The sequence below is a fragment of the Hemiscyllium ocellatum genome, chromosome 3, assembly GCF_020745735.1.
Source record: "Hemiscyllium ocellatum isolate sHemOce1 chromosome 3, sHemOce1.pat.X.cur, whole genome shotgun sequence".
Taxonomy (NCBI): domain Eukaryota; kingdom Metazoa; phylum Chordata; class Chondrichthyes; order Orectolobiformes; family Hemiscylliidae; genus Hemiscyllium; species Hemiscyllium ocellatum.
The window spans coordinates 5,435,717-5,456,631 of record NC_083403.1 but is presented as its reverse complement, the minus strand read 5'-3'; the positions used below and the strand labels follow the sequence as shown (position 1 = coordinate 5,456,631).

Here is a 20,915-nt window from a genome sequence, read left to right as displayed (position 1 = left end):
ATGACCTATTTCTACTCCTACACCCTCTGGAATTTTTTAAGCATCCATTTCTGCAGAATTGTACATTATCTCAGATGATTCTCAATGCTTGAGATTAATGGGACAGTTTCACTCCATACAGTACTCATTAGCATATATTGCAAAGCACGATACAATCACAGATAAGGACATGTTTGAGGGAACCCTAACACCCCAAAGATCTCAGACTCCCAGACTACTCAGACCTCTTGGCATCATGGTAGCCCACAAACCCACCAACACACTAAAACAGCAACTAATGAACAAGCAAAACTAATGTCATTTGCAAAATACCTTGCAAGAACTGTAACACTATTTTAGAAAACAGGCAGAAAACCAGCCACCAGGTTACATGAACATCAACTAGCGACACAAAAAGACATGACCCACTCTCACTAGTATCTTTACATCCAGATGAGGAAGGATGCCACTTCGACTGGGACAACATATCCATCCTAGGACAAGCCAAACAAAGACACGCACAAGAATTCCTAGAGGCATGACATTCCAACTGGAACTCTATCAAACACATTGACTTGGATCGCATTTACCATTCCAGAAGAAAAAGAATAGGAAATGAAGTCACCACAGGAAATGATGTCACCAACCTGAGGAAACTTAAGTACAAATGGAAAGCAGGCCATGCCACCAGTGCTTCATCCTGCAGCATACTGATGTTACCTAGTATGGTGACGAAATGTCTGAAAACAAATCTTCCAGTTCAGTGAGCTAACCTACATCTAGAATGTAAATACCGCGGACTGGATAGGATTCCAGCAGAGATTTTCAAACGTGGGGAAGCAGGGCTCACCCATCATCTTCAATGGCTCCTGAAAATCTGGGACACAAAGAAATCCCTGCTGATCTCAGGGATCCACCATCATCACAGTCTTCAAAAAGGTGACAAAGTGCACTGTGGAAACTACTGAGGAATCTCCCTACTCTCCACTGCTGGGAAGATTAATGTCTGAATTCTCAGTAGCAAATGTCTCAGTCTGTGAAGAAATCCTTCCAGAAAACCTCTGTGGCTTCTGACAAAACAGTGAAACTATTTTCATTGCTCGGCAACTTCACAAAAAAATGCAGGACCGCCAACCACCTTAAGGTTTTACTGTTCTGACCAAGGTTTTTGACTGGGAAAACCCTGTCAAAGGCTGGCTGCCCAGAGAAGTTCATCAACATCCTCTATCTCCTTGAAAGATACTGGTGATAACAACATTGGAGGTCAAGACTGGAGTCAAGCAGGGATGCATCATCACCCCCACCAGCCTTTTCTCCATCGACACTATCTTAATGTTGTCAAGAATAAAACTTCCCAAGGTTGCAGATATTGTCTCCAGGAGGAATGCAAAATTCTTCAACTTTAACCTGAGGAAATCCAAGAAAACAACACTGACATTGTTTGTGGAACTTTAGCAAGTGATTAAAACACCATCTTTGCTCTCCTGGAAGAGAATCTTCAAGCCTCGCTTAACACCTTTGTGGGAGTACACCGAAGAATTGGTCTCAGCCTTGATCTCAAGATGACTTGAGTCCTTTGCCAACCCATGTCTGGGCAAGTTCCAGTCTATCCATTAAGATCAACAAAGCAATCCTCTCAAAAATGGAACATTTTGCCTACCTGAGGAGTCACATGTCATCTAAGATTGACATCAATGCAGAGATCCAACACTGCATCCAATCAGTGAGTGCCACCTTTGGACACCCAAGGATGACAGTCTTCGATGTCCACGATGTGTGCTGGTACTAAGATCCTCGTATACAAGGCAGTCGTCCTTCCAACTCTTCTATATGGCTCAAAAGCTTGGACTACGTATAGACGCCACCTCAAGGCCCTGGAGAAGTATCAACAACACAGACAGGTTCTCCGCATCAGCTAGGAAGACAGGCATACTAATATAAGCATTCATGAAGGAGCCAACAGCTTCAGTATCAAGGCCATGATTATTCAAAACCAACTTCGCTGGGCTAGCCACATGCTTACAATGTCTGAGCTCTGACTCCCAAAGCAAATCTTCCTGGCCTAGCTCAAGACAGACACTCTAACGAGAGAAGTGCTTCAAAGACTGTCTGAAGGCTTACCTCAAGAAATGCAATAACACCAACACCTGGGACACTTCTGTTCCACTTGGAGGAACCTCATTTTTGAAAGGACAATTCTTCGAGAATACTCATTGTGATAGGAGGTACAAAAAAAACGAGCCTGAGAAAGGATCCCCTCTTAGTGATCAAATGCACAGACTAATACCATCCCCCAGATACACCTGCCAAGTTTATGGTCAGAGGAGCTGCCCTCTGAACAGACTCAACCGCGTGAGGACCCACAGAACCAATGATGAGGAATTTCTAGGTGCACAATCATTCTCATCAGCGAGTGATCTCCAATGACTATTGTAATGATATGTTTGTTTATAAGAAATTATTTGAGTTTACTGAATAAACCTGGTGATTATTTCTTTGTTTCTGTTTATTACAGATCAGAATAAAAATTAATATATTGGTGATTAAATAAAATATACACCTTCGGTAGGCTTCATGGAAGAAAATAATGGGGTTACTGCTTGTTATTCAACAAGCCTGTGTGCAAAGTATATGGAAGTCTTGTCTTCCATAATTTCTCCCAGAAATAGTGTGCTTGCCCCATCCACCAGGGAAAGAATATAGGGAATGAATAATCCCCAGCACAAGTCAGCTCATTTAGATGAAAGCACAAAATAAAATAGATTACTTAGCACAGAGTGTTCTGTTTTAGTGTTCCTACCTCTTAGCCAGAAGTTCTGGAAACAAGTTGCACTTGCCCAGCTCAAATTAAAAATATCTAAAACAACACTCAAGTATAATTTGCATCACTCTAGTCTGAAGAATTTTAGAAATCAGCAACGCACTAGCCAGAACATGTCTGTGAAGGTCATGGAAATGAGGCCAAAGATTAACTCAAAAATGCAGAATTTTTAAACTGCCTTTTAGAAATGGATTGAGGTGCCCACCTATAATCATCATTTGGTAGCTAATACCATAAATGTTGTTAACAGCACAGTTACTTCCTCCAAGCAATGACTGCAGGACTCCTTATAGTACCCAATAAGATGTGAAGTAATCTTAAAAAAAAAGCATAATTAAAGTTTAGTGAGCCATGTGATTTAACAGGACGGTAGTGGACTAATATAATTGCTAGACTATTCGTTCAGACATGCAGGTATTGCTCTGGAGACTCTGGCTCAAATCCAACCATGGCGGTTAGAAAAATTCGAATTCAGTTAAAAAAAATCTGGAATTATCATGACAACTATGAATCCATCGTCAATTGCTAGAAAAGTTCATCTGGTTCATAATGTTCTTCAGGGAGGAAAACTACTACCCTTACTTGGACTGACCTACATGCGACTCTTAATTAGGGATGGATTATAAACACTGCTCAAGCCAGTGACGCTCACATCCCATGAATGAATAAAAAAATGTTTGCACTTATCAGCACTTGCTTTTTTCTTACCCACTTAAGATGTGGATACGCTCGGTGTTGTATTTCAGAGGAGTCAGTTCACAGCGCAGGACCTGAAGAGCTTCCAGAACTTTGCCATCTTCCAGATACTCCAAGTACTTCTGCTGCAGAAGCAAGAACTTCATCTTCTGAAAAAGATTCAGCATTAAGCAAAGACCAAGAATTTCACAATTAATCTGTAGGTTTAGATTAGATTATTGAGCTATAATTTTCATGTTGAGTCATATCAGAGTTAGATTGTGAAGGAATTCTTCATCTTCCATATCCAATTTTGAGGACGACATGGATTGATGATTAAAGTCTCAACCTCCTTCTGAGGACCTCAGCATCACAGTTGCCAGTTTTCAAATAATTTTGTGATTTCAATATGGAGGTGAACACAATAGATATCAAGCAAGCTATGGGATGCATCTCTCCGTTTTGGTGCAAACATGGACAAAACAGCTTAACTTCAGGTGAAGGGAGGGATTTTGCCTTGACATTAAGGCTGCATTTAACCAAAAAGGCTTCAAGAGGCCTTTGCAAAACTACATGTGGGCCCCATAAGTCCATGCGGAAATACTGCAAAACCTGGATGGTTTCTTGGCTTGGACTGATGCATGGTCCAACCAGTCCATGTCGACCATATCCCAAACTAAAAAAATCCCACCTGCTTGAGCTTGGCCCATATCCTTCCAAACATTTCCTAATCATATACTTATCCACATGTCTTTTAAATGTTGTAACTATATCTACCTCCACTGTTTCCTGAGTTCATTCCACACACAAACCACTCTCAGCACAACATGATGTCCCAACTCATACAATCAATGATCTGACCAATGAAAGCAAGCCTGGTAAATGCCTTCTTCCCTATCCGTGACACCACTTTCAAGGTATTGTGCACCTGCACATCTCGGTCTCTGTTTGACACATTTGCCGAGGCCCTGCTCTGAAGTGGTTATTAACATTTGTGCAACACAAGTGCCAAGCAAAACATCTCCATCAAATGAGAATCTAATGATCTCCCCTTGACATTCAATGGTATTACCATTGCTGGAAACCCCCCCCCACCCCACCTCCCCTAATCTTGGACTGGGGCGTACAAGGTCAAAAGTCACAACATTAGTTTATTGTTCAACAGATTTATTTAAAATCACAAACTTTCAGAGTGCTACCCCTTCATCGGGTGAAGTGGTGCTGTGAGACTTATAACTTGTTTGGATTATAAATCATCCCTCTACTTGCTATTCAGCTGTTAACACTTTACTCACACCGTTTAACACTTTTTAATCACCTGCAAAGATTAGTTATTCAGTCTGTCGATATTTCACTCTCAGCATTTCTACCAGTTTTTAACACTCAATTACCTGGAATCATCTTGCAATTATCTCTGCCTATAAATTCTGTGCCTGTGCACTTCCCTCCACTTTACCTGGTGAAGGAGCAGCACACCGAAAGCTTATGACTTCAAATAAACCTGTTGGACTCTAATAATCTGGCATCATGTGACTTCAGACTTTGCCTGGTTGAGTGCATGTCCAATAACAAACAACTTGAAAAACAATAAAGCAGCCTGCTTAAATGGTACACCATTCGTCATTCACTCCCTTCACCCCCACTAGTGGCAGCGCACCAAATACAAGATACACTACAAACATCCACAAAGGTTACTCCAACACCACCTTTCAAACCCAAAACTGCTAACACGCAAATAGATAAAAGGCACCAGAAAAGTGGAAACACTACTCCATTTGTAATGTGCCATTTGAGATGCATGCTCCTCGCCAAGTCATGCACCTTGACACAGAATTGTATTGTTCCTTCAGTGTCCCTACATTATCTACAACGCATCAGGGTCAAAGTCCTGATATTCTCTAGTCAAGACCACAATTAAAGTAGGTCAAGTATCATTCTGATACTCAAAATATATATACTTAACTTTGATTGAATTATAAAAACAAATGCATGTTTTATCTAAGTTTCACACATTTACTGTGGAAGCGGCTTTTGCTGGCCTGCTGGTTTACAGCCATTTAGTCATGATATTGCTCACGCCTAGCTTAAAACTCCTTGCCCTGGATGGCCCTAGTATACTGGAACATTCTGCTTTCCCCACATATCTTCTGTTCGGTCACCTGCAGCCATCTATTAAGCAAAACCGCAACCCGGGCAGATGTTATCAATGGGATAATGTAGTATTTGGAGTTTGCACTGACTCAATAGCTTGTTATATACAGCCTTGAGAAACTGTCAGCTCGGTATCTGTCATACTATACAAGTCCATGGCAATCAGGAGCACTTTGGAGTAGTGGTGGATCGTGATTAGGAAAGATCTGCTCTCCCCATGATATCATGCAATAAAATTTGCCAACACTTAAGGTCTGAGTCCAGAGAATTTCTCCAAAATTTACCACAAAATTGAAACCTACTCAAATGTCTGGTATATTTGGTATGCTTTTTTCCCCCTGGGACAGCTAATGGTTGATTGTCTTATGCAAATCCTGTCTAAATGAACAATTGGATGAGTATGCTACTGTACTGGTATTCCAGAGGTATGCAGATCAAGAATCTGTCCAGAGTTCATGCTCCACCATTAAATTCACAAATCTGGAATAACCATGAAGCCTCCCACATTGCAATTCAATTAAATAAGGAAATCTAATATCACTACCCAGCCCGACTTTTGACTAGACTCTCAGCAATATGGCTGACTATCAACCAGTCTCTAGAAGACCCGGAAAAAAACTATTAGTTACATCAAACTGCTACAAATGGAACATTTGATATACTCAAGTTAATATTAAAGTTAAGACAATAGCAACAACATCTGACTAATCTAACCCTAACAAATAAATATTCTACACTAATTCATCAGATAATGAAAATTGCTGGAAATGCTGACTACTGGACCTGATGCTAATTGCTCGATCTATGTTCTCAGACAGACTTCCATGTTTTTTTGTTTAAAACGTTAAGTAAAATGACAATTGTTTTAAAACCAGGGATTGGAAGGATTACTACATGATTTGAAAGCAAGTAACTTGATATAGTTCTGAAAATTGCTTGTACAGCTGAGGGTTAGTTGCAGATAAACTGAACATAGAACATAGAAAAATACAGCATAGTACAGGCCCATCGGCCCTCGATGTTGCGCCGACCAAAGCCTACCTAACCTACACTAGCCCAATAACCTCCATATGCTTATCCAATGCCCGCTTAAATGACCATAAAGAGGGAGAGTCCACCACTGCTCCTGGCAGGGCATTCCATGAACTCTCAACCCGCTGAGGAAAGAATCTACCCCTAACATCTGTCCTATACCTACCACCCCTTAATTTAAAGCTGTGTCCCCTAGCAACAGCTGACCCCATTAGCGGAAAAAGGTTCTCACTGTCAACCCTATCTAAACCCCTAATCATCTTGTACACCTCTATCAAATCTCCCCTAAACCTTCTTTTCTCCAATGAGAACAGCCCCAAGTGCCTCAGCCTTTCCTCATATGATCTTCCTACCATGCCAGGCAACATCCTGGTAAACCTCCTCTGCACTCGTTCCAGTGCCTCCACATCCTTCCTATAGTACGGCGACCAAAACTGCACACAATACTCCAGATGAGGCCGCACCAGAGTCTTATACAACTGCAACATGACCTCAGGACTCCGGAACTCAATTCCTCTATCAATAAAGCCCAGTACACCATATGCCTTCTTCACAGCACTATTTACCTGGGTGGCAACTTTCAGAGATCTGTGTACATGGACACCAAGATCCCTCTGCTCATCCACACTACCAAGTAGCCTACCATTAGCCCAGTAATCCATCATCTTGTTACTCCTACCAAAGTGAATGACTTCACACTTAGCTACATTGAACTCCATTTGCCACCTTTCTGCCCAGCTCTGCAACTTATTTATATCCCACTGTAACCTGCCACATCCTTCTTCGCTGTCCACAACTCCACCGACTTTCGTGTCATCCGCAAACTTGCTCACCCAGCTTTCAAGCCCCTCCTCTAGGTCATTTATAAAAATGACAAACAGCAATGGTCCCAAAACAGATCCGCTAGTAACTGCACTCCAAGATGAACCTATACCATCAACTACTACCCTCTGTCTCCTTCCATCCAGCCAATTCCTAATCCAAATCTCTAATGAAGTCGAAGGGTTGTGCACAAATGGAGTTTTGGTTGGCAGCAAGTAATGGACTTGTTTGTGGATTACAGTTTGGTTTTCAAGGAAGCAACTGAACAGCTTAGGGTTGTGAAGACCACAGAAAAGCTGTCAAACCGACTAGTTTAGGAACTCTGTTCTCTGCAAGAAGCCCTTTCAAGCCTGAAAAAAAGTCTTGTTTTTCCTTCAGCAGCTGTCGTAAACAGACTTTTAACTGCGATATGAGGTATCTTTTTATAAGTAAATCAGCCACCCTGTCTCTTATCCTCCTACCCGCCCTCAATCTCTTCAGAGCCAACTGCCGCCACATTAACCGCCTCAACCTGTCCACCCCTCTTACTCACTCCAACCTCTCACCCTCGCAACGTACAACCCTCCACTCCAACCCTAACCTCACTATCAAACTGGCAGACCTGGGAGGCGAGGTGGTAGTGTGGCGCACTGATCTTTACATTGCTGAGGCTAAATGCCAGCTTGCGGACACCTCCTCCTACTGCCCCCTTTACCATGACCCCACCTCCCACCACCAAACCATCATCTCAGAGACCATCCATAACCTCATCACCTCAGGGGATCTCCCATCCACCACCTCCAACCTCATCATCCCACAACCCCGCACATCCCGTTTCTACCTCCTACCCAAAATCCACAAACCTGACTGCCACGGCTGACCCGTTGTCTCAGCCTGCTCCTGCCCCACTGAATTCATTTCTGCATACCTCGACACGGTCCTGACCCCCTTAGTCCAAGAACTCCCCACCTACATTCGGGACATCACCCACGCCCTCCACCTTCTCCATGGTTTTCACTTCCCCGGCCCCAATGCCTTATCTTCACCATGGACACCTATACACCTCCATTCCCCATCACTAAGGCCTCAAAGCCTTCCGCTTCTTCCTTTCCCGCCGTACCAACCAGTACCCTTCCAGTGACACCCTCCTTTGACTGACTGAACTGGCCCTCACTCGGAACAACTTCTCTTGCCAATCCATAGCCATGGGCACCCGCATGGGCCTCAGCTATGCCTGCCTCTTCGTCGGATATGTGGGATAGTCCATTTTCCACAGCTACATTGGCACCATTCCCCACCTTTCCCTGCACTACACCGACGACTGTCTCGGCGCTACCTCATGCTCCCATGAGGTTGAACAGTTCATCCACTTTACTAACACCTTCCACCCTGACCTCAAATTTACCTGGACCATCTCAGACTCCTCCCTCCCCTTCCTAGACCTCTCCATTTCTATCTCGGACGACCGGCTCAACACTGACATTCACTATAAACCATCCGACTCCCACAGTTTACACCTCCTCCCCACCTGCCTCCTGTAAAAACGCCATCCCATATTCCCAATTCCTTCGCCTCCGCCGCATCTGCTCCCAGGAGGACCAATTCCAATACCGAACAACCCAGATGGCCTCCTTCTTCAAAGACCGCAATTTCCCCTCAGACGTGGTTGACGATGCTCTCCACTGCATCTCCTCCACTTCCCACTCCTCCGCCCTTGAACTCCACTCCTCCAATCACCACCAGGACAGAACCCCACCAACCTCCAGATACATCGTATCAGCCTTAGTCATTTCCGTCACCTCCAAAGAGACCCCACCATCAAGGATATTTTTCCCTCCCCTATCAGCGTTCCAGAAAGACCACTCCCTCCGCGACTCCCTCGTCAGGTCCACACCCCCCACCAACCCAACCTCCACTCCCGGCACCTTCCCCTGCAACCGCAAGAAATGCAAAACATGCGCCCACACCTCCCCCCTCACTTCCCTCCAAGGCCCCGGGATCCTTCCATATCCATCACAATTTCACCTGCACCTCCGCACACATCATTTACTGCATCCGCTGCACCCGATGTGGCCTCCTCTATATTGGGGAGACTGGCCACCTACTTGCAGAACGTTTCAGGAAAACCCCTCTGGGACACCTGCACCAACCAACCCAACCGCCCCGTGGCTGTGCACTTTAACTCCCTCTCCCACTCTGCCAAGGACATGCAGGTCCTTGGCCTCCTCCATCGCCAGACCATGGCAATACGATGCCTGGAGGAAGAGCACCTCATCTTCCACCTCGGAACCCTCCAACCACAAAGGATGAATGCACATTTCTCCAGCTTCCTCATTTCTCTCCCCCCACCCCCATCTTATCTCAGTCCCAATCCGCCAATCCGTGGAGTCAGCACCGCCTTCTTGACCTGCAATCTTCTTCCCGACCTCTCCGCCCCCACCCCCACTCCACCCTATCACCCTCACCTTATCCTTCTTCCATCTATCTCATTCCCAATGCCCCTCCCCCAAGTCCCTCCTCCCTACCTTTTATCTTAGCCTGCTTGGCACACCCTCCTCATTGCTGAAGAAGGACTTATGCCTGAAACGTCGATTCTCCTGCTCCTTGGATGCTGCCTGACCTGCTGTACTTTTCCAGCAACACAGTTTTCAGCTCTGATCTCCAGCATCTGCAGTCCTCACGTTTTACCCTATGTCTCTTGTAAACCAGTGGAAGTATCTGGACAAGGATGACTGAAGTGTTCTCACCAACATAAAAATAATCATTAGGTCCTGTAAAAAATGATCAGTGAACTGCTTACTCAGTGTTCTCTCTGTCCATAACACCCATTTGATTCCCTTGTCCACTTCCAAACATGCTCAAATGTGCATGTCTATTTTTTAGGAGAAATTTATACAGAGGCAGGGTGTGCCCCTATCGTGCAATTCCCTTGCTCAAAAAGGGGAGGAGACTGAGTCTTTGAACAATTGGTACACAGGTTCTTGAGAAGCAAGAGGGTGAAAAATTATCTGGGTAGTTGGGAATGTGAATTCTAATCAGATCATATGATTGCACTGAATGGTGAATCAGGCTCAAGGGTCCAAGAGGCTTTACCCAGTCTCCAAGGCGCATGTTCATAAATGTATCAAAAAAATTTCAGCAACTGATTAAGCAATTAAATTCATGTGACTCCCATTCAATAGCTATGCCAGTTGCACTTTCCACTATTAGCCCAAAAATATGTTCTGCCTGCTACAATATTGTGTATGAACTTCAGGTCAAGTGCAATACCAGACAGATAGACCACACTCAGGTGACCGGTTGATCAAACCAAACAGTAAACTGCAAGTCCCTTAACTTGTTCTTAATAAGTAGAATTCAGACTGTAGTTAACCAGCCTATACTTCTAAAATCCAAAAGTGAGTATTGCATGGTCTGGAAGCAGAGATCACATCTCAATATGACAGCTCAATGGTTAGCACTACTGTCTTACAGCACCAGGGACCTGTGTTTTATTTCACTCTTAGACAACTGCTTTTGTGGAGTTTGTGGGTTTCCTCCCACATTCCAAAGGTGTTCAGGTCAGGTGGATTGGCATGCTAAATTGCCTCAGTGACCAGGGGTAAGCAGGGTAGGTGGATTAGCCACGATAATTATGGGGATAGGGTCTGGGACGGAGTCTGGGCAGTATGTTCTACAGAGGGTCAGTGTAGACTTGATGGGCCAAATGGACTCTTTCCACATTGTAGGTATTCTATGATTCTACAAGTGAATATCTAGTTCAGGAATTTGAAGGCAATGTGGGAATAGAACTTGGAAATCTTTCCCTTGTTTCTCCATTTTTAAAAGCTTAAAATTCAGTAGTCTAGTAAAAATGTTAATTAAGTAGCTGACTCACCAGAGGGACAGTTACCAGTCTAAAGCCTGTACAATGCCTTAATATGTATTAACTACAACTAAAGCTTAAGTACCTGAGGATTGGAGAGTGGCTAATGTTATACCACTTTTTAAGAAAGGTGGGAGAGAGAAAGCAGGAAATTATAGACCAGTTAGTCTGACCTCAGTGGTGGGAAAGATGCTGGAGTCTATTATAAAGGATGAGATTACGGCACATCTGGATAGTAATAACAGATAGGACAGAGTCAGCATGGATTTATTAAGGGGAAATTGTGCTTGACTAATCTTCTGGAGGTTTTTGAGGATGTAACTCTGAAGATGGACGAGGGAGATCCAGTAGATGTAGTGTACCTGGACTTTCAGAAGGCTTTTGATAAAGTTCCACATAGGAGGTTAGTGAGTAAACTTAGGGCGCATGGTATTGGGGGCCAAGTACTAGATTGGATTGAAAATTGGTTGGCTGATAGGAACCAAAGGGTATTGATAAACGGCTCCATTTCAGAATACCCTTGAGTTTAGAAGACTGAGAGGGGATCTGATTGAGACGTATAAGATTATGAAAGGATTGGACACTCTGGCAGCAGGAAACCTGTTTCCGCTGATGGGTGAGTGCCGAAGCAGAGGACACAGCTTAAAAATACGGGGTAGACCATTTAGGACAGAGATGAGGAGAAACTTCTTCACCCAGAGAGTGGTGGCTGTGTGGAATGCTCTGCCCCAGAGGACAGTGGAGGCCCAGTCTCTGGATTCATTTAAGAAAGAGTTGGATAGAGCTCTCGAAGATAGCGAAATCAAGGGTTATGGAGATAAGGCAGGGAGCGGATACTGATTAGGAATGATCAGCCATGATCATATTGAATGGCGGTGCAGGCTCGAAGGGCTGAATGGTCTACTCCTGCACCTATTGTCTATGTGTGCAAGCCACCTCAGCTCAACTCTAAGGGACTGCTAGGAACTCGAGGTGCAGTGGTAATCTCCCTACCTCGAACCAAGAGACCCAGGTTCAGGTCCCACCTGCTTCAGAGGTATGTAATAACATCTCTGCACAGCTTGATGAAGGAAATAGATTAAGAAAAGGGTCTGGTGAAAGTGCACAATCAGGAAGAGGAGATTCCATCCAGAGCAAGACACAGCCCAACTGAGTATATAATTCAGGAAATTTGGAGGTAATTGTGAGAATTTGATGCGGAGGGGAACAGGTGCTTTTTGCTGCTTTTTTTTGTTTTGGCTCTCAGTTTCTAAGGTTTATTCTTTAAAAATAAACTGAAGCCCAGGATCAGGGCCCAGCACAACAGTGTGACATCATAGATAAATCACATCATTAGGTGGTGATAGCTGTTAATTCGATGACAGGCTGCGGGCAAATAGGGGAAGTATTTACAGGGTACTGAGATGTTAAAGGGTTAATTTCTTCTGCTGACACGTAAGAAATTGGATGGCCCGGACGGAGTGTTTTTTCTGTCTTGCAGGCAGAATGTGACAATCTAATCATACTCTGTAACGCCCCCGTTTTAAGGAATAACCCAATCACTTGACATTGTTTTGGATGGTATATGACTGTGGGGAGTGTCAGTGGATAATGTCTTGCGCGCATGACAGACTGGTGTAAAACCCTGTATAGAAGGACAGATCCCTTGTTCAGGGAGCCGCGCTTGACATGCTCCACAAGCATTGTGAAATGTTAAGTGATTCTCTAACAGCTTGTATTTGCTGAAATAAATGGTGGCTGTTTATAGAAGTTGGTGAATTGCAGTTGAATCAAGTGTGTAAGAATCTCAAGAAGGGAACCTAACACTACAAACTAAAACACTGGTATGAAATAAAAAACCAAATAAGTCGAAATGCAGGGCCAGGCAGTGTTGTAACTGGTATGCAAACTGGTAGACCCCTTCGTAGTTGTATTGACCACATTTGTAGCAAGTGCTGGTTGCTTGAGAAACTTCAGCTCAGAGTTGATGAGCTGAGCTTTGAACACTGCAACACATCAGGAAGGAAAGAGCTACCTGGACACTTCCAGAATACTCCCAAGATTAACTGAATTCACAATGACTTGGCCATGTGGATTCAGAATTGGTTTGCTCATAGAAGGTAGTGGTGAAGGGGTGTTTTTTAGGCTGGAGGTCCAGGACTAGTAGTGTTCCACAGGATTCTATACTGGGACTTCTGCTGTTTGTAATGTATATAAATGACTTGGATGAAAATGTAAATGGGTGGATTTAAAAGTTTGCAGATAATGTAGAAGGTTGTCAAAGGATACAGCAAAACCTAGACAGCATCCAGGTTTAGACCGACAAAAAAAAACTGCCATAAAATGGCTACCTCCAACAAGAGAATCTAACTGGTCTCCCATACCCACGCGGGATATCATCCTAAACCTAATGTGGAAGCCCAAACCGCGGATAGAAGCGAACCCATTCATTTAAATGGGAAACCTACCTTCCTGGCAGCCCCCAGTCCCTGGTTCCAGAACGTTCCCTCTAATGTGTTTGGGCCACAGTAAACCGCAGGTAACTGAAACTGCAGAAAATGATTCGGCGGATAGTGGTGGTGGTTCGCCCTGTATTGTACTTTGACATTTGACACCACTACCATCGCAGAATCCCTCAGTATCAACATCTCGGGGATTAGCACTGAACTGAACAAAGCATGCAAGTACCGTGTTTACAACAGCAGGTCAGAGGCTAGGAATTCTGCAGAGAATAACTCACCTCTTAACTCCCTAAGAGCCTAACTACCATCCACAAGGCACATCTCAAGTAAGAGAATGTGAACCTCTTGGCTGTGATTGGAGTTCCACTCTCAAGAAGCTGGTCACCGTCCAGAACAAAGTAGTTTGCTTCATTTGCACCATACACAAAATTCACTCCCATCACTTAACTCCAGATAGCAGTAGTGTGGGCCATTTGCATGATACACTGTGGATATTCAGCAAGGCTCCTTAAACACCATTTTTCAAGCCCAGAACCACAACAATTGAGAAGAGACTGCAGATACAGAAAATATCGTGACTTGCAAGTACTCTCCCAAGCCATTCAATCCTGACTTGGAAATATACCACTAGTCCTCAGGATTGCTGGGCCAAAATACTGGAGCTCCTTAATAGCATTGTGTATTTACCTGCACCAAATCAATTGCAGCAGTTCAAGAACATAACGCACTACTACCTTCTATGGCAACTGGGATGGGCAACTAATAATGACTTAGCAGCAATGCCCACATACCGTAAACGGTGGAAGAAAAATGTTTGATGAACAGAAACCACCTCCTGTTAAGCATGCTGGATAAGATTTTACTGCACCATGGAAATGTGATTTTTTAAAATTAGACTTCATGGAATTATATAGTTTATATTTCTGACAGGAAATACTGTATGTTGTCAACACAACTCTAGGTTCACAGAATCTCTCACAAAATAAACAATCTTGTTTTAATGCCAACGACAAAAATCCTTAAAGGGTTAAGTTACAGAAATGAGATTGTTTTATAGACGTCAGTTCCTGTTCTCAACCCAACCCAAACCTCCCCCACTCAGACAGGAAGCTACATCCGCTGAAAAACAAATGAATCAGCTGTAACATGCAAGCAGCTGATCATCTTTGTTTATTCGCACTTCTAATCCATTACACAGGCCTTTTCCACGCCTATTCTTTGCCCCCCCACCCCACAAATATCACATTCTTCCATTGACCATTTAATCAACCACCAGCCTACCTTCCTGATTTGTTCATTAGCTTTTATACTGACAAGCTTGTTATTAATGGGCAGAAAAAATGCAAAACAAAAATTCACTCTGCAGCATTCACTGTTCCTTACCACAATCACATGAGGCGAATGCACCAAAGACTTCAATTCATTAAGATCATTTTCAGCCTATTAACAAAATGACAGGAATAATTAGTTCAATACAGACACTACTGCAAATAATTTGTGTTCATAAAACAGAGTTGAGAGAAGGTTACCTTTTCCCATTGTCCCTCCATTACATGATTGCGGAATTTAGTTGCAGAAGGATGTTCCAAGCGACAGCCCGATTCCTGCATCAGAAGGTCGACTGTTTGGCTGCAAGAGGAGAAACAATTGAAGCCTAACAATAGTATTAGAAAGGAAATCTGCAAGAATTCTAATAATGAGAACTTAACCACAAAACCCCACACTTACACATGATGACAGCTGCAATAAATCTGTTCCTTTAAATATATTTCTCAGCTAAGAGTATCAAGGCATCGTAACATCAAACTTACAGCCCTTACATGTGTGGACAGATAGCTATAAATCCTATATTCATTCTCTATAAATAGACCAACAATAGACCACTGTTTAATTCCACCAATAGTGTGGACACAAAATATGCATCCAAAGAGTCCAAACAGTTGGAGAGAGAAAAAATTTTTCCCAGGTATGGAACCTCATATTTTCCCAAATTCAAGTGCTCTGTCTATTAAACAAAATCATTACAATACAAGGAAGGAATAAAGCTATCAAATAGTTTGGAATCTTTAAAGTTGAGTACTTGGAAATTTCCTTCAAAATATCATTGCAAAATCTACTTTGAAATGTTAAACATATTAATTGTAGAAATAATGAGGTGAGATTCACACCAAAAATGGTTCAATTAAAAAGAGTTCAAAATCACATCCAGAAGACCAGTGTTGATATTCAGAAATCAAGTACAGATCTGTTTTTTGGTTTAAAATTCATTCACAGGAGAAAAGTATCACTGACTAGCCCAGCAATTATTGTCCATCCCAAAGTCAGCCAGACTGAAGTCGGTCTGCAATCACAAGCAGGTCAGACCAGGTAAGGATTCCACCATCTGCCATGGCATGATTCAAACCCAGGTCCCCAAAACATTACCTGGATTTCTAGATCAACAGTTTGATGATAATACCACCAGGTCATCACCACCCAGGACAATACCTTCCATCTGGACTTGAATGCATACTCAACCTTCATCTGAGAAATCATATCCAAAAACTTAAAGGAAAGGAAAATTACATTTCTCAGAAACCTAAATTAATGATATAGAAAATTTAAGACAATCACTTATCCATATTACCTATTCTGGACAGGTAAGATGCCATGGATAACAATACAGAAGTTATAATGGGTGAGAACAGATTTCCCAGAATTCATATTAAGCACATCTGGATATAATTTTACATCAATGTAAACAATGCAAGACCAGGGCTCTTGTGGTGCAGTGTTAGTATGCTGATCTGAGCCAGGAGGCCCAGGTTCGAGTCACACCGACTCCAGATGTATCATCGTCTCTGGACAGGTTGATTTTTTTTTTAACAAAAACCTATAGTTACCCCTGCCATTACAAATGCACAACTGCTTCTCTGAGCAAACCTCTACTAAGCCTGCTCCAACAATCTTGTGGTTGTGACCCTTACAGTCCTCCTGAATTTAAGGAAGAGGAATTAACAATAAAATGAAGATAGAGTTAGCTAAAGTGGACTGGCAGAGAGATTAGCAGAAAAAACAAAGAAAACAATGGCAGACATTTGAGGAGGTCATATTTTGCTGCAAATAATGAATATCCCAGGAAGAAGGAACGATTCTAAAATATGGGAAAACCAACAATGGCAAACCAGAGAAGTTAAAGAGAGTATGAAGTTGAAAGAAAAAGCACGCAAGGAGACAAAGATCAGTGACAGCCCCGAAGACTGGGATAAATTCAGAATACAGCAAAAGGGAGACTAAAACGATTAACGAGAAAATAAACAAGGGCAAACTAGCGACAAATATAAAAACTGACAACAGTTTCTTTACCTATATAAAGGAAGAGAGATAGCAAAATGAAAACAGACCCCTCAGAAAATGAATCTGAGAAGATAGTTATGGAGAACAAGGAAAATGGCAAGAAAGTGAAACATATTTTGTATTAATCCTGATTTTTGAAGACACTATCAACATCCCATTAAAACTGAAGAATATGAGGGAGGAATTAGGTACTATCACCACCCGAAATAAGTTGTATTAAACAAATGGGGCTAAATGCAGATAGTTCCTTGTCTTGACATTTTGCATCCAAGGAACATAAAACTAGAGATAACAACTATATTGGTTGTAATTTTTCAAAAATCGTTGGATTCTGGAGAAGTAACAGGATTGGAAAACTGCTAGTGTGACACCCTTTTCGGGGGGGGGGAAGCAAATGCAGGTAACTTTCGGCAGATGAGCATAACATCTATCGTTGGAAATATATTGGAATCAATTATTACGGAAGTAATAGCAGCACATTTGGAAAAGCACAACCTAATCAAGCACTGTCAGCATGGGTACATAAAGGGAAAAATCAAATGACTAATTAGTTTCAGTTTTCGAGGATGTCTCAACTAGAGTGAACATAGAGGTACCAAGAGATGTGATGTCAAGTCATAAGATACAAACCCATAGTGTTGGAGGTAGTATTTTAGTGTGGAAAGAGAATTGCCTAATGGGAAGGAAATGGTGAGTGTGAAAAACGGGTTCTTTTCAGACTGGCAACTTGTAACCAGTGGGGTTCCACAGGGAAGTGCTGTGACCACAACTGTTTCACAGTATATGTTAATGACCTGGAAGTAGGAAATTAATTTATTGTAGCTAAATTTGCTGATGCAAGTTGCAAGAGGGCTACCAACAGTTTAGAGATAGATTAAGTAGGCAAAAAGTTAGCAAATGGAACTTGTGGGAAAATTAAGTTATTCAATTTGGAAGAACGAACAAACAAAAGAATAGGGTATTATTTAAATGGAGAAAAGATGCAGGAAACTGCAACACAAAGAGACTCGTGAATACTTGAAATACAGAAAGCTAGCAGATGTGCAGCAGGTAATCAGGGAGGTTGGAAAAAGCTGCTGGTGAGGCCACATGGGAGTGTTGACAGCATTTTGATCTCAATAAAGATATTGTTTGAATGGAGGTAGTTCAGAGAAGATTCACTAGGAATTCTGAAGGGCAACTGGTCTTGAAATGTTCGTTTTGCTTTATCTCCACAAATGTTGCCAGACCTGTTGGGTTCCTGCAGCAAATCCTGTTTTTGTTTCAGTTCTTCTGCACCCAGAGTTTTATTTAATTTTATTCGACTCGGTTGATCCCTAGTATGGAGGGATTGACTCACAAGTAAAGGCTAAACAGGTTGAATAAGGCTCTAATTACTCCCTAACCCCATGCATTTCATGAAGTTCTTCTGAATTTGTGGCTCTAGTGGGCCAGCAAGGAACATGTCAATTTGGTTATCCAGCAGGAAAACAGAGGGCTCCCTGAATTCAAAATAAGCAATTTTATAGTGGTGTGTGGTATGTTATCTACATGGTTACATTTCTTGCCTGCATTTGTTTTTGTCTTCACTAACATTTATTCCAAGTCATGCAACATTTTTTTCTGACATTACTCCACTTAGGATCAATATCAAATGTCACAGTTAACTCTGGTTTGTTCTCAAAGGTTTTAAGGACCTGTTAAAATAAGTTCATCCACCAATGTTTCCTAATGCTCCCATAAAGTTTAGTGCCTAACCGCTCTTCAAATTATAAATACCTTGCCTTCGTTGATAATGTTCACTGCCCATTGAATGTCTCAATGAATCCACACTGCAAAAATCTTACTAATATCTGTTCCATTCAGTTCCCTCAAACGGGTATTCACAATGCTAGGCAACCTGAGCAGACATGAAAATGTGTTGCTGGTTAGAGCACAGCAGGTCAGGCAGCATCCAAGGAACAGGAAATTCGACGTTTCGGGCCAGAGCCCTTCATCAGGAATGAGGCCTGATGATGAAGGGCTCTGGCCCGAAACGTCGAATTTCCTGTTCCCTGGATGCTGCCTGACCTGCTGTGCTCTAACCAGCAACACATTTTCAGCTCTGATCTCCAGCATCTGCAGACCTCACTTTTTAACCTGAGCAGACATCCTCGGCTTATCCAGAATCAATCCAGTGCTTCAACTGACGTTACATAAAGAGTATTCCAAGAGCAATCAAACCCAACACACCAACCCCCCCCCCCCGCATAAATCCCCTGGCCCCGTCGCCAGACCACCCAACCCCCTTACCTACCATAGTCCCATTACCCCGCGTTACACCCCCAGGTTTAAGGTTACTCAAATGTCTTTATGCCTTGTATGTCCATCCCCTGGGTACAACGCCAGGCCTAGTTTCACTCACTTCAGGCCCAGGCCATGCAGGTGCTGTCCGATCAGGCGGATGACATCCTCGTCGCTCTGGGACAGGCGTTTTTTCTTCTTGAGCGAGCTCTGCTCCGGGTTAATGCCCCCAGGCCCAGGAGCCAGAGAGATTGCAGGAGCAGCAGACGACGAGGGCAGTCCGTTGGAGTGAGCGGCCGGGGCCTGGGCAGACGGGGAGAAAGTGAATCCGCCGGTACCGTGGGAAGTCGGCTCGTCGGCGGCCTCGGCTTGGCTCGAATCCCGGCCCGTCACGTCTCCGTTCTGGGCCCCGACCGAGGGGATCTCGCCTCCGCCGGCCTGGTTCCCGTTGGCCTGCATGACGCCGGGAGCCTGGCGCCCGGTGCCGCCCAGGAGGAGGAGGCCGCCGCTGAAACTGCCGGGGGGGTTGTTACCGCTGGGGCCTAGTGAAGTTCCTCCGAATGCTGCTGCTGCCGCCGCCGCCCCGGGCTCACCCTCGCCCTCCGCCGCTCGCTGCTTCTTCCGCGGTGGCGGAGACACTCCGCCGGTCTCCGAGTCGGAGGAAGAGGAGGAGGCCAGAGTGAACGGCGTGTCCCCGGCCGCAGCTGCCGCCGTGGTGGTGCTGCTGCTGGCGGTGGCTCGGTGCTTTCTCCCTCCCTCTCCTTCCACCTTCCTCCTCTCTGAACTACTCAGGAGCAGCCGCCGCCGGCACAGGGGCCTCGGGGCCTCCTCTTCCTCCCAACCCGGGGGGGAGGGGTAGGAAAGGGCGGACTCCTGGGGAGTTGTCCGGCGGGTGGACAAGAGAGAGAAAAGGGATGGGTATCCGGCGGGGATGATGGACGAGGATGAGAGAGAGAGATGGACGTCCGGTGGCGGTGGTGGGGGGTGGTATCGAGGGATATTTGCCCGGATTTGGGGGTGGGGGGGGTGAAGAGATGAGGGCGACGCAAAGTTTAGGTCAGGAAGGGGGAGTCGTGGGTGTCAGGGGAGGGGGGGATGTCGGGGGGTATTGCTGGGGAGGGGGTCGGGGGGTATTGTTTGGGGGGAGGGGGTCGGGGGGTATTGTTTTGGGGTGGGGGGATGGGGTTGGGAAGGACCCTGTGTTGAGTGGGGGGTGGGGGATGGGGAGGGGGTTGTCAGTTGGTTCCGGCCCACAGTTGGGTTCGGGCGTGAGCGGGTTGCTAACGGTCGCGCAGCCGCGGGGTTTCTCAGGCTACTCCCTGCCGCCTGCCTCGCGCCGCTGGCAGTGACCGCGGCTGCGCCCCTTGGCGCCGGCCGCCCGCGAGCTCTGTCTCCCCCACGTCGGGGGCTCGGGCTGTCGCCGCTGGAATCCCCTCAGGTCAGTCTTAGTTTAACCGTCCCACCACCACCACCACCACCACCTCTTTCTCCTCATAGGTACATCCCTTCAATCTGCCACTCCTTTTCTGGTGCCAGCGGTTTCTGTCTCTTA

At 44.4% G+C, this 20,915-nt stretch overlaps 1 protein-coding gene across 1 annotated transcript in view; it reads right to left on the bottom strand.

Moving 5' to 3' along the window:
- LOC132833548 (WD repeat-containing protein 26) overlaps positions 1–20,431 on the bottom strand; it is a gene marked incomplete at its 5' end in the record, with an annotated part of 101,686 nt that extends 81,255 nt beyond the window's left edge. Inside the window, 4 exons of the mRNA XM_060851913.1 lie at positions 3,509–3,645; positions 15,149–15,205; positions 15,295–15,394; positions 19,485–20,431. Coding sequence (XP_060707896.1) covers positions 3,509–3,645; positions 15,149–15,205; positions 15,295–15,394; positions 19,485–20,431 — 1,241 coding nt within the window. The remainder of the gene's footprint in view (positions 1–3,508; positions 3,646–15,148; positions 15,206–15,294; positions 15,395–19,484) is intronic.
- Between the last annotated feature and the right edge of the window lie 484 nt (positions 20,432–20,915).